General features: G+C 35.0%; 1 protein-coding gene across 4 annotated transcripts in view; it reads right to left on the reverse strand.

Moving 5' to 3' along the window:
* Positions 1-14,010, reverse strand: part of Orc2 (origin recognition complex subunit 2) — a 41,967-nt gene that overhangs the window by 13,960 nt on the left and 13,997 nt on the right. For all 4 annotated transcript variants that reach the window (XM_046463040.2, XM_046463039.2, XM_046463037.1 and 1 more), the window contains 5 exons: positions 9,790-9,882; positions 9,099-9,130; positions 6,337-6,397; positions 3,701-3,894; positions 2,383-2,481 (listed from right to left, as the gene is read on the reverse strand). In XM_046463040.2, coding sequence (XP_046318996.1) covers positions 2,383-2,481; positions 3,701-3,894; positions 6,337-6,397; positions 9,099-9,130; positions 9,790-9,882 — 479 coding nt within the window. The remainder of the gene's footprint in view (positions 1-2,382; positions 2,482-3,700; positions 3,895-6,336; positions 6,398-9,098; positions 9,131-9,789; positions 9,883-14,010) is intronic.

Genomic DNA, 14,010 nt, shown 5'->3' on the forward strand with positions numbered 1-14,010 from the left:
ACCTTAAATGTATATGTTCTTTTAATCCTGCAGATTAGAATTATAATCAATATTCCAGGTGTTCTGGCCTATGTAATTATTTTTCCACATAATTAAAGAACAGGACTACTTTTTAGTATAACTGTGAAGTTTTTAAAAATCTCTCTCACCCCTTCTGGTGTCAAGAGTCCTGAAAAAATAGAGAAAGCATTCCCCATAAATCTTTTTTTTTTTTTTAAGTTTTAGATGGATACAATACCTTTATTTTATTTTTATGTGATGTTGAGGATCGAACCTAGTCCCTCACATGTGCTAGACAAGTGCTCTACCACTGAGCTACGACCCCAGCCCTACTTCCTGTAATTCTTTATGCTGGAATATCTAAGTATGTTTCTGAGTATTTGTATTCAGGGTATGAACAACTCTAGAATGCTGATTCTCATCTTTGCACTTTGATTTCAAACTTTAATATCAATGGAGAACTGGATTACAGGCCCCAGCACTTAACCCCTCCTGTATCTGCACCCTTTCCTACATGACTTTGCTGTCCCTCCCACTAAATAGGTGGAGTGTGGTTCAGCCACATGATTTGTTTGCTGTGGCCACTAGAATGAGACACAAGTGACAAGATCATGTGTTTTACCACTTCTCTTAAACCTCTGCCATTCTCATTAGAAGAACATGCTTCAGCTAGCCCACTGATCCCATGAGGAAGAGAGACATGGAGCAAACACTAGATTATCGAATCTCTTGTTAATAGGTGGACACGAGAAATAAATACTTACTGTCACATACTTCTGAGATTATACTGGTTAGCTATACTATTTCTACAATCAAAGAAAGGTCTTCCCTTCCTTCATTATCTGTAACAAGTTGTTTGTTTCATCCTTGTAGATATCTTTTTGCCTCTAGGTCCTACTTTGATCCTAGATCCACTTATCCTTCTCCTATGTTACTTATATGAAAATATATGCTCTAAGCAAACATTACTATTATCTCTTCCTTGGAACAACTTAGCTTCTTTTTTTTTTTTTTTTAAACACAAGTGTTTTTATTTTTTTTTTAAATATTTATTTCGTTTTAGTTTTCAGCAGACACGCTTGTATGTGGTGCTGAGGATCGAACCCAGGCCACACGCATGCCAGGCGAGCGCGCTACCGCTTGAGCCACATCCCCAGCCCAACAACTTAGCTTCTTGACATTTACTTTATTTATTTTTTTTACCAGATCCACTTTATTTTTATTTTTTAAGTATTTATTTTTTTTAGAAGTAGTTGGACACAATACTTTTATTTTGTTTATTTACTTTTATGTGGTGCTTAGGATGGAACCCAAGCCCTCACACGTGCTAGATGAGCACTCTACCACTGAGCCTTTTTTATCTAGTCTCTAATCTGACTCTCAATACCAATCAGCCAGGTGATAAAAATCTAAAAATCCCCCAAACTGCACAGCACCAGGTTATTCAGGCTATTCCCTTATCCTTTTTCTATGTCTCAAACACTCTGTCAAAAGCTCCATGCACCTTAGAAAATTCATTAAATCCTAGTTTGCAGAGTATAGGTCTCATATCCCTAATCCAGAAATGAAAATTTCCAAAATCCGAAACTTTTTGAGTACTGACTCTATGTGAAAGGTCATGGTCAAAACAGAGTTCTTTAAAATATTGCATAAAATTATATTCAGGCTATGTGTGTATAAGAAACAACAATAAATTTGGGGGTTAAGAGTTGGGTCTTACCACCAAGATATCTCATGTATTAATAAACATTTGAAATCCCAAAATATCAAAATCTGAAACACTTTGTCCAAAGCATTTTGGACAAGGAACTAAACCTGTGTAAGTCAAGAAGACTTAGATTATCGACCCTCTTTCTAGTAAAAATTTTTCTCCTCTTTGGGGAGGTATCAGCCAAAAATTCTACAAGTATAGCTATATGGTATTTTTTGAAAAATGAGCTATACAACAAACTGTTACCTTACTGCACTGGGAAAGTCTTCTATAACATCATCAAGCATTTGATGAGTTTTGCCAGGTTTGTAAATGAGAAAGTCAGGTCAAAGTCTGTTTTATGACCAGTGTGAGGTATAATGAACATGTTAGTTAAATAAATATCAGAGTCTAATGGTACATGGATATCAAGGATGATGTTTATTATAAATCCATAAGAAAAGAAAAATGACAAAAAAAGTATACTTACGTTGCGTCAAACAGAATTCTAAACCAGTGAATTACTTACTGTTTATATGATAAATATGTAATAATTACAACACATTACTTTTGTGTTTTATTTTATCAGGACAATAATTTTGCTTGTGTACACTTCAAATTTATCAACTAATGTAGTAAAATTTTCAGGTCATAATAAGAAAAATTTGGGACTAACATACTTTACAACATACCTGGTCCAGTTTTGCTTTCTTTAACTTCTGCAGTGTTCTATCAGAGGTTAAAACTTTTGAACTGCTGTGAGCTTCAAAATATTCTTCTACTAAGTCATTCTGAAATCGGACAGAGTAAAGTCAGTTCTAAATAGTCTTAGACATTTGCATTCTACCAAAACTAACTTTTTTTTTTAGTATTTTTTTTAGTTGTAGATGGACACATACCTTTTTTATTTTTATGTGGTGTCAGGATTGAACCCAATGCCTCATGCATGTTCTATACTGAACCACAACCCCAGCCCCCAAAACTAACTTTGATTTTTTTTTTTTTTTTGTGGTGCTGGGGATTGAATTCAGGGCTTTGTGCATGCAAGGCAAGCATTCTATCAACTGAGCTATATCTCCAGCCCCCCGCCCCCCGCCGTTTTTTTAGATGGACACAACACCTTTATTTATTTATTTGTTTTGTGATGCTGAGGATTGAGTCCATTGCCTCACACATGCTAGGCAAGAGCTCTACCACTGGGTTACAACCCCAGTACCAAAACTAACAGTTTGATTAGTCTAAAATAGGACTAGGACACGTGAAATCATTATTTTTTTTCTTTTTTGAGACAAGGTCTTACTGTATCCCCCAGCTGTCTTAAGCTTGTGGGCTCAAGTAATCATCCTGTGTCAGCCTTCCAATTAGCTAGAACTATAGGTGTCCATCACCAATAAAATTCTTTATTTGTGTGTGTGTATATAAAATATATATGTATAAAATATGTATATATTGTGTATTATGTGTGTGTATATATACATATTTAATTTTCAGACAAGATCTCACTAGATTGCCCAAGCTGGCTTTGAAATTGTGATCCTCTTGTTTCAGCCTCCAAAGTAGTTGGGATTATAGGCAGATGCCACAGTGCCCAGCCATATCACTATCATTTACACAGACTTCAACACATCAACAATGGTTACAAAAACAAGATTATATAATTTTTTTTTTTTATGGCGCTGGAGACCGAATCCAGTGCCTTGTGCATGAGAGGCAAGCACTCTATCAACTGAACTATATCCCCAGCTCCTATAAGTTCATTGTTATACAAATGAATTGAGCAATCACCTTCTGCCTATAGTGTAGTAATGGTTCAAAGAGTCCAGAAGAGAAAGCTCAAAAATAGAAACAAATACATGTAGGAATTTACATGTAAGGTTGAGAAAAATATAGAAAAGTGAAGAATAAAACTGTTGACCCCTCCCCTCTCCTATGGATCTTTTCTGTTAGGGGAGTTGCCTTTGAAGGATCGTATTTAATTTTTTCTTAAGGCTAACGTCTCTCTTCACTTACTCTTTTATCTCTTTTCATTTTCTTAGAAGGTGTTCCTTTGCAAACAGAAGCCGAAACTACTGTATTCTGAGCTTCAATCTTTTGGCTGAATGTGACTGCATTAGTGGTCTCTTCATACTCCTGTGCAACCCCTTCATCATCCTCTGAGTTGGAAGCAGAATATTCACTTTCACTGTCAGAATGAGACCTTGGCACTATGGGGGGAAAGAGTAATTGGGAAAGTTTAAATAATAGAGTCATTGTAGGTTAATGAAAAGAGTATAGGCTTTTGAGTAAGAGACTCTGAATTCTTGTTTTGTCATTACTTGCTCATTATTTCATCAAAGTTAGTTACATAAATTCTCTGAGTACCAGCTTCCTCATTTATCAGATTCAGCTAGTAGTATCTAATTTAATAAACCATTGAGAAGATCATGTTGAAATGTATCTAAAGCAACTAATAATGCCCAACATATAGGAACTGGTAAAACTGTGAACCACACCTAATACCTTTCTTCTTCCTTGCTAAAAGAACTCCATTTTTTTGGGCTGGGGATGTGGCTCAGGCGGTAGCGCGCTCGCCTGGCATGCGTGCGGCCCGGGTTCGATCCTCAGCACCACATACCAACAAAGATGTTGTGTCTGCCGAGAACTAAAAAATAAATATTAAAACAAAAAAAAGACTGACAAATTAAAAAACAAAAACAAAAACAAAAAAAAACTCCATTTTCATAAAATGTAGTAATGTGTTCTAATCGAGGGGATGAATCCTGGTAATCATCTTTTCCCTCTGTTAAATACTTGCTTTCCCAGCTTCCCTTGCATCTAGGGTTGGCTACATAACCCTTTGACCAGTGAGACTTGAGGAAAAAACTGCTGGAAGCTTCAGGAAAAGATATTCCTCATTTGTGGAAGAAAAGCCCCTATTTACACCCATAACTTAAAATTATAGAAGCTATTCATCAGTTAAAGTATCAAACCAAAAAACGAAAAATGCTGATGGCAGAGTAAATAGATAAGAACAACCTGGGCCATTAATGACACTGTAGACCTAATTACACCTCTAGACCTCATATGCTACTAAGATTTTTAAATGTCTATAGCTTATACCAGTACTGCAGAATTTTCTGTTGCTTCCCACTAAAAATACCATCCTGATATAGCTAGCACTCAATAAATGACAACTACTGTTATCACCACTGATCTATATATCATTGCATCCCAGAACTGATTCAAGAATTTAATAAATATAAATAAAATTTTTATACAAATATATATATATTTTTTTAACCCAGAGGTAACCTGCCACTGAGCTACATCCCCAGTCTTTTGTATTTTTTATTTTTGAGACAGATTCTCGCTAAGTTGCTGAAGCCGGCCTCTATCTAACTTCACAATCCTCCTACCTCAGACTCCCAAGTCACTGGGATTGCAGGTATGTGCCACTGCATCTGGTGAGGAAATAACTTTAAGCAAAACAGTATGTTTATTTTGAACAACAGATCTACCTCAGAAGATTGTCCAGAATAAGCATATCATAAATAGACACATTAAAAAGAAAAAGGGGAAAAAAGACCTATTTTCCAGGCATAAATAGTTTAATAGATTCAGATTTGTACTGACTGTTGCTCATGACACATGCATAAGTTAGAAGTGACAGAGGTGCCAGAAAACATCTGTTTTATTTACATGTAGGAATATATGAGTGGTGATGACTGAGAAGGAAAAGTTTACTTTCTGTCTAAAAAGAGGATTCTTCTTTGGAGTAAGGAGAAAATATAGGACATGGAATGTATTTGACATGACATAATACAATGCATATATTACCTTTTACTACTTCAAATAGACAATCATTTAGCATTGCCATTTTTTAGACTGACTATAAATGTAGTATTAATAGTTCTATGAAATCCATACCTCGACAGGGAAAGACTAAACATGAAGCCCTGAGTTTTGACTAGATCTGATAGTGTTAGCCAATATAACTATTGTCAAGAGGTTAACATCTTTCAGAGACATAAAGGCCAACAGCCATTTGTCCCAAAACCAAATATTTCAACATCTAAAACCATTTTTAACTTCCGAATAAACTTATTTCATTAATATTTAGAATTAACCTTTAAAATAGTTCTATACTTATTTTGTTTATTTAGCTTTCAATAGCATTTGGTACAAGTATGAATATTTAAGGTTATTTCATTATAAAACTTCTCCATAAATCAACAGAACCACTTCCAGACTGTCTCAAAACAAACTCAAAGGCATATTACTTTAATGGACTTCAATGTTCTCTGACCATAATGTGGAAGGTATAGTACTAAGATTAGATACAGTCCTCTAGTTTTTGACCTTAAGGAATCTCCAGTTTGAAAACATGAGCGTATCCTTCTTTCATGAAAAGAAACAGCAATAATAAAAAGTAATAGCTAACACTTGGTAAGCTTGTACCAAGGTCAAATACAATGAGTATGTCTATTTCAATTAATTCTCATCATGTCTATTTTACAAATGAAAATATCGAGTCACAGAGATCCAAGCAACTGATGAGCCAAAGATTAAAACCCCAAGCAAAGTCTACAACCTTTATACTTAACCATTATTGACCCTTACTTAGATTTTATTTTTTATAAAAACTTCATGTAAAAGGTAAAACATACCTATTAATCTTTTTCTTAGACTACGAGGTGGTGTTGACAGAAATTCATTTTGGTCATTGTTCTGTTTAAAAATAAAAAAGCATGATGGTTAATAAAATGGAAGTTAATGACCGATTAGAGGGGGAAATGCTAGGAAAAAACATTATGCTTTCAATAGACTATATTACAACTAGATGATAATGAAAAATTATTTTGTTGAAAGAAAAAACAAAGAGTATATTGAAAGCAATATAAAAAATTCCAAAGGACTACTAATTTCTAGAAAATGAATTCCAGACATTTGTAAACAATGCATGTACTTCTCTTATTATATAAAGAAAAAACATAAGTTTTTGAACCATATGTATAAGGTTAGCAAGATATAGTTTTAAAAAGGCAATAATATGTAGTGTTGATGACCATGAAAGGAAATAGTATATGTTATGTATATGGCAATGGATCTTTTAATGCACTAGAAATTTACTAATGTTTAAGTATTACATCAATGGTAAGAGTGTATGACTAGCATTCCTGAGGCCCTGGGTTCAATTGCCAGTCCTGCCAAAAAGAAAAATACTGTAATAATCACAATAACCTCGTTGATCATTTACCAATGGGCTTATGAAGTATAATGCAGTATGTTTCAAATGTTTTGATCAAAATCATTAAAATTCTTTTTTACCTTTTTCCATCTTGACTCAACACATGTGTGTATAATTGAAAAGTTATGACAAAATACTTATGAAATAGAAATTTTTATTTTATATGTCTTACTAAAGTGGTTTCAAGATTGAAAATGAGAAAATTTCATCTAGATGGCTTAATTATCAAGTCTGAGAACTAGAACACTCATGTTAAAATAACCATTTTAGAAAATGCTTTCCAAAAAGATAAGACTAATTTATAACTTCTCTGTTACATGAATTTCTGCAAACTAATCTATCTTTACAGTTTGTCCATTAGGACAAACTATTCTCCATGAGGACAAAAAATTACTCCATAGAGCAAACACCATGTTCCTCTTATCAAACAAGATCAATTGTCAAGACATACTTCAAGACCTTCTCTTTACTATGTCAATCAATCCTAAAATACGGTGTCCCCAGCTTTGCCCAATCCCAATCAGTTCTTCATCTTGAAAGACATGCCTTAAAAAAACTTGAGCTAAATCCTCAAGCTTGATATATTTAATTCTCTTAAACTTCCTCTTTTAAGACAGCTATTAGGACTCCGTCATGGTGCTGTCTCTTATTGTGGTAGGGAATGCTCAAATACTCATTGATGGGTTTTCTAATGGTCTTTTGGGAGAATTGACAAGATCTACTAATGTACTGTGATATATTAACTTGAAAAATAATGCTCTAATGTATCTCAATTTTTGCTTGGTTTCTAGCTTTTTTTTTTAAATAGTGATATAACAGAAGATACAACAAAGGAAAAAAAGCACCATTAAAGTTGAAGGAATGCCAGGCACAGTGGTTAACACCTGTCATACCAGCTACTCTAGAGGCTGAGGAAGGAGGATCTCAAGTTCAAGGCTAATCTGGGTTGTATAGTGAGACCCTATTTCAAAAACAAAAACAAAAACAAACAAAGGAGACTCTGACATAACCATGGTCTTGAATGTCTATACTTAATTTTTATCTAAGGGATTCTCTACCTAAGCCTGTACATAGCCCAGGCATGTATAAACCTATAGATAGAAAGACCTGGAAACACTCCCACTTATATATTCAATGTCCTATATTCCTTCATAACCATTTGAGTTTGCCCAAATCCAGGCAGGACCATACTGAAAAAACAAAACCACCAAAACATAAAGTAGGAGATAAAAACTGTCAATTCTTTTTAGTTATCCTGTAATGAATATAATTAAACCAACTTTCAAATGTATAATTAAATTATGGTTAATAGATTTAGTGGATCTTGAGATCAACCTCTCCAAGTAACATCAGAGAATTATATATAATAACCAAGGAAAAACACATAAAATTCCCAGGTCAGCTCTAAGTTGAAAATACCCAGGAACAGTTCTGACACAGCAGAAAGAGAACAGTTCAGAAGACCAGGCTCATTTTCTAACTTTACCCATTCTGAGTTAGATGCATTCAGACTTTACCACTCTGAACATCAATCTCTTCATCTATAAGTTAAATACTGTGCTGGGGATGTAGCTCAATGGTAGAGTGATTGCCTAGAATGTGAGCCCCTGGGTTTGATCCCTAATACCACACACACACAAATAAATAACAGCCAGGCATGGGGGCACATGCCTGCAACCCCAGCAGCTTGGGAGGCTAACGTCATGAATTCAAAGCCAGCCTCAGTAAAAGCAAGGTACGTACTTAAGCAACTCAGTGAGACTCTGTCACTAAATACAAAACAGGGCTGGAGATGTGGCTCAGTGGTCAAGTGCCCCTGAGTTCAATCCTTAGTACCCCCCAAATAAGTAAATAAATAAATACAATTAAAAACTCAGTATTTAACTGATAAATACCTATAAATCACACTATATAAACTAAGATAAAAGATGAAATGCTTATTGTTCACGACTTAATTAGTAACACTAAGTTATTTGCTTGTTTTTTTGGTTTTTTTTTTTTAAAGAGAGACAGAGAGAGAGAGAGAGAGAGAATTTATTTTTTTTTCCTGGCGGACACAACATCTTTGTTTGTATGTGGTGCTGAGGATTGAACCCGGGGCCGCACGCATGCCAGGCGAGCATGCTACCGCTTGAGCCACATCCCCAGCCCCTATTTGCTTGTTTTTAGTCAATTGCTTACCTTCAGCTGGACTTTGTCTGAAGCAGAATGCCCTAAATGAAACAAAAAACATGATTTACTACAGACACTTAGCTTTTCATCATGGTCTAGTTTTGTTTAAAGCAAATTTGTAGTTTTTACACAGAAGCCACTACATACTATTGAATCTCAATTAACTACCATTCCAATAGAAGTTAAATTATCACTATTAATGTCATGACTACTCCCATTAGTAACAGCTACCTCCTGCATTTGCATAGCATTCTAACAAAAAAAAAGAAAGAAAATAGAGCCTTTTGAATGTTTGATTATTAAAAAGTAGCCTGTTTAACCTAGTTTGAATGGTTGTTCAAAAAAGCTTCTCCACAATTCTCCACAAATCATGACTTCTGAACTCTGAACTCCTTATTATACTTAGTAATTGTCAAAGCCAAGTCTTCCATGAACAACTGGCTAGCTAACTCAAGGAAATGACATAGGATATAAAGACCTTTCTTAGTTGACGCTGTCAATATGTACAACTTTAGTTAGGACAGAAAAACTGCTTTTATTGACTGATAAATATATGTATATAAAGACACACTGGAGTACTAACTGCATTTTTCTGAATGTTCCGAACAGAAGAAAATTCATGAAAATTCACTTGGATAAGAAAAAAAGTAACATACTCTTAACTTGAATCATCTATAAAAATTCTCTTCAAAGAACTTACCCTTGCTACTTTGAGGAATGTTTTTTGTATCTTCAGGATCATTCTTCAAACTGAATGAAACACATTTTCTTGTTGTTTTTGCTAGCTCTGAAGCTGTAACCAGAAAAATAAACATATAAAAAAATGTTTTAATGAACAACAGTAGAAAACAGCCTTATTTCATTTACCTAAAGTCTGAAGAAAAAAACCTGTCTGCTACTTTTATCAGTAAGAAAAACTTACCCATATTGAGTACTATTTTTACCTTTATTAATCTTTCTCCCCAGCATCTTCAAATCTTAAATCTTCTAATTATCCACAAATTTCTCAATAAATGAAATACAAATAACTTTGACCTTGCTGCTTTCCCAATTTTTTTTTTTTTTTTGGGGGGGGGGTACCAGGAATTGAACTCAGGGGCACTCAACCACTGAGCCATATCCCCAGTATTTTATTTAGAGACAGGGTCTCACTGAGCTGCTTAGCTCTTCGCCACTGCTGCGGCTGGCTTTGAACTCATGGCCTCAGCCTCCCATGCTGCTGGGATTACAGGTGTGTGCCACATACCTGGCTTCGATCATATTCTTTTCTCCATCAACAACTTAACACTCCTTCCATCTCTTACCATATATCCTGGAGGCATATCTTCACTAAGAGGCAGATGGGCCAGAAAATAGGATCTAAAGACAAGTGAAAACTGTGCACGCTCAAATTATGTTTAAAATCTCTTAAATCACCCACAAAGTGTGGTATTCTTTATTTTGTGTCTAAAACTCTATAATACATTGAATAACTTATAAAATAGAATATGGTGTTGAACAGATGACAGTCCCTTTAGTTGAACATCAAATAAAATAGATGGATTCTCTTAGGGGACATTTTAAATTTAAAAAATCCAATATTTATTTTCATGATGCTCACAACACATGCACTATAACAGGCACATGGAAAATGAGCCTAAATGAAGGAACAGATATACATTTCTCAAGTTACCACTCACACTGGGACATTGTTTACTGAGAACAAAGGTATAAACTAGTTAACTATCTCAGTCCTTTTCTTCCTGAAATAGAGAAGATATAGTTGAATTTGTATGTTAAGGCCATTTTATTGGCTCCACCATTCCTAACTGTTTGCACATGCACCCACAAATCTCAAAAATAAAAGATTCTATATAATATGTCAAGAACTTTGTAATGTTTTGAACAACTAATAAAAAAAAAAATAAAAGATTCTCATGACTCTCTACAAATGCACTGGCTTCTTTTTTCTTGATCTCCTTAGTCTTCCATAATTCAGTAGGGTTTTATAAAAAAACTTTCCTTGAAATCATTCCTCCATTTGGGTCCCATAGACATTACCCTGGTCCCCTGTTACATTTATTGTCCTCCTCCTTCTAAATAATCTAGGCATGCTTTATGACTCAGTCCTTGGCTCACTCTTTATACCAGAAAAAAGGTATCATTTTTTGGACTGTAAGATGCTGATCCACAGAAGGGGTGGGGAAATCCTCTTATCAAAAAGAAACACATAAACACAAAGCAACTTAGCTGAAATCATTTAGGTTTTACATTGAAACAAAAGCTCTCTGATTATGAATAATTATTAAACTACAAAGAAAACATGAGAATGAAAATAAAAGGTAGTACAAGATAGTCATCAATGGGTGACTATCTCTGATAGGCAAATACCTCTTGGGTGACTCAACAATACTTGAAATAATTACTGGCACAAGGTACAGTATAGTTATATTTCCCTGAAACCTCCTTTTCCTTCTATATTCCTTATCAAATTTCATAGTACCTTTATCTACCAAGACCTTAAGTCCAAAAATTCCAGGATCATCCTAGAACCTAGCTTTCTTACTGGTATTCCTTTATATCTCTACCTTTTATTTACTCATTTACACACACACACACACACACACACACACACACACACACTGAATCTAGGGGTGCTCTACCACTGAGCTACATCCCCAGCCCCCCTTTTTTTTTCCTTTCTTTTTTTGAGACAGGGTCTTGCTAAGTTGCCAGTGCTGGCCACAATCTTGAGATCCTCCTGCTTCAGCCTCCCAAGGTGGGATTAAGGCATGCACCACCATACACAGCCACCCTTCTCCCATTCTTGACTGAGTCTCTAGTTCATCCCCTGCCCCTATTCCCACAGCTCTCACTTTGTATGGACTCCAAGAGAAGCCAGTTCATATTGCCAACACGGGCTTTATAAGATACAGATCTGATTGGCAAACACCTTTACTTAAAACCATCTGATCACTTTTCCACACCTTATCAATAGAAGAAATATATACTCTTTTGCTTGATATACAGGCCCTCCCTTATCCAGTCCCTAAAACTTATTTTTACTACAGTCCATTTTGCAATTTGTGTTTCAGCCATACCTCATGACTTGCAGGTGTATGGATGAATCATGCATTTCTCTCTTACATCACTTTCTCCCTGTCTTCCTGACAAATTCTATTCATCCTTCAAAAACTGATATCACCACCTCTAAAATATTCCTTGGTATGTCTTAGAGAATGCCTTTGTACTTTAGCAGCCCCTGTAGCTTGTATACAACTCTATGGAGGTTGGGCAGTAATAGTGAAGAGTGTAGGTTTTAAAATTAAATAGGCTGAGATCTAAACCTGGCTCTGCTACCATCTGTGATTTTTTGTACACATTATAGGTTTTTCTAGACAGATGCATATATAAAGCACTGAGCACAGATTCTGGCATATAGTAAACACTCCATAATAACTGCTATAATTGTTACAGCATTCATTAAGGAGTAATTTTTATTTATGTATTTTTTTTGGAACTAGGGATTGAATTTAGGAGCACTCAACCACTGAGCTACATCCCCAGCCTTATTTTGTATTTTGGAGATAGGGTCTCACTGAGTTGCTTAGCACCTTGCCATTTAGACTGGCTTTGAACTCGTGATGGTCCTGTCTCAGCCTCCCAAGCTGCTGGGATTATAGGTACGTGCCATCTCGAGTAATTTTTGTTTGTCTGTATTTCTATTAATAGGTATAATCTCACCAATCTGTGAAGAACTGTCTTAATCATTTTGGTATCCTCAGTTCTCCATAATAGAAGGTTCACAAATGATTGCTGAATGGCAGCTTCATTATATGGACTATCAAATACTGCTCTTGAATTATTTAAAATAGTTTCAAGCACTACTAGAAACATGGATATCACTACTTGTCCCTTCATCAAGCCTTTCCTTTATTAAATTCATTTTTCCTGTTACTGTTTACCTTTTACTTATAAATTAAGAAGTATCTATGTATGTCCTGTCCAACCTGCTCACTTTCTAAACTCTTTTCAGTGGCAGTCTTCAAAGTATCTTCACCTTTCCACTATTATGATCAACATACCTCTACAGTTTCCTAATGAAGCCAGTACCTAAGAATCCTTCTCAATACAATGTTACATCAGCAGAGCTGGGTGGTCACAACAGAAACTTTCTAGCTCAAAGAGCTGGAAATATTTACTATCTGGACCTCTAATCAATAAATTCATTCCAGATGAAAGTAGTCAAGCCCTACTCTACCCAGATGTATATCATCACAACTTCACTTTGCCCAAAATTACATTTGTCTTATTCTCTTTTAAACAAATCTCCTTCTCAATTTTTCCATACCTGCTGAAACATGGGGATAGTTCTTTTTTTTTCCTGGGGTGAGGGGGTGGGGTGGGGAGAGGGGAGGCAGGTCTCTAATATGTTCCCATAAGCTGTTATTTCTTTCATAATATCCTTTTCACAACTGAAAGGAATACTCTTCATTACATTTCTAAAACTCTGGTCGAGGGCCAAAATTAAATAATGCAATAATGTAACTCTTTTTTCTAACTTCCTCATTCTAAGCTATACTATTTATTAGCACTCTCAAAGTATATGGTATATAGGCAAGCGCCAGTCTATAAACTTTCTAGTTCATAAGCCTAGGAATTAAGAATAAATATTTAGAAACTTTTATAATTATTTGATATTGCTGCAATATCCAAGCTTATGAACACACCAGGAAACCAGTTTGAGTACTGTTAAATGCATGTACATTTAACTTGACACACTGATTGCAACATAAGCTATTTTAAGGTTAATTTGTTAACCTCCACACAAAAGTACATAAAATCTGGACTCTCTTTGTTCACCAGAAGAATTTCAATCTACCCATAACTTTATAGGTTATATTGTTGGATCTGGCTTATTATCAAGGATTAAAGATGAATT

The sequence above is a fragment of the Marmota monax genome, unplaced genomic scaffold, assembly GCF_021218885.2.
Source record: "Marmota monax isolate L192 unplaced genomic scaffold, Marmota_monax_Labrador192_F-V1.1 WCK01_AAM20220418_F8-fsc00095, whole genome shotgun sequence".
NCBI classification, from domain to species: domain Eukaryota; kingdom Metazoa; phylum Chordata; class Mammalia; order Rodentia; family Sciuridae; genus Marmota; species Marmota monax.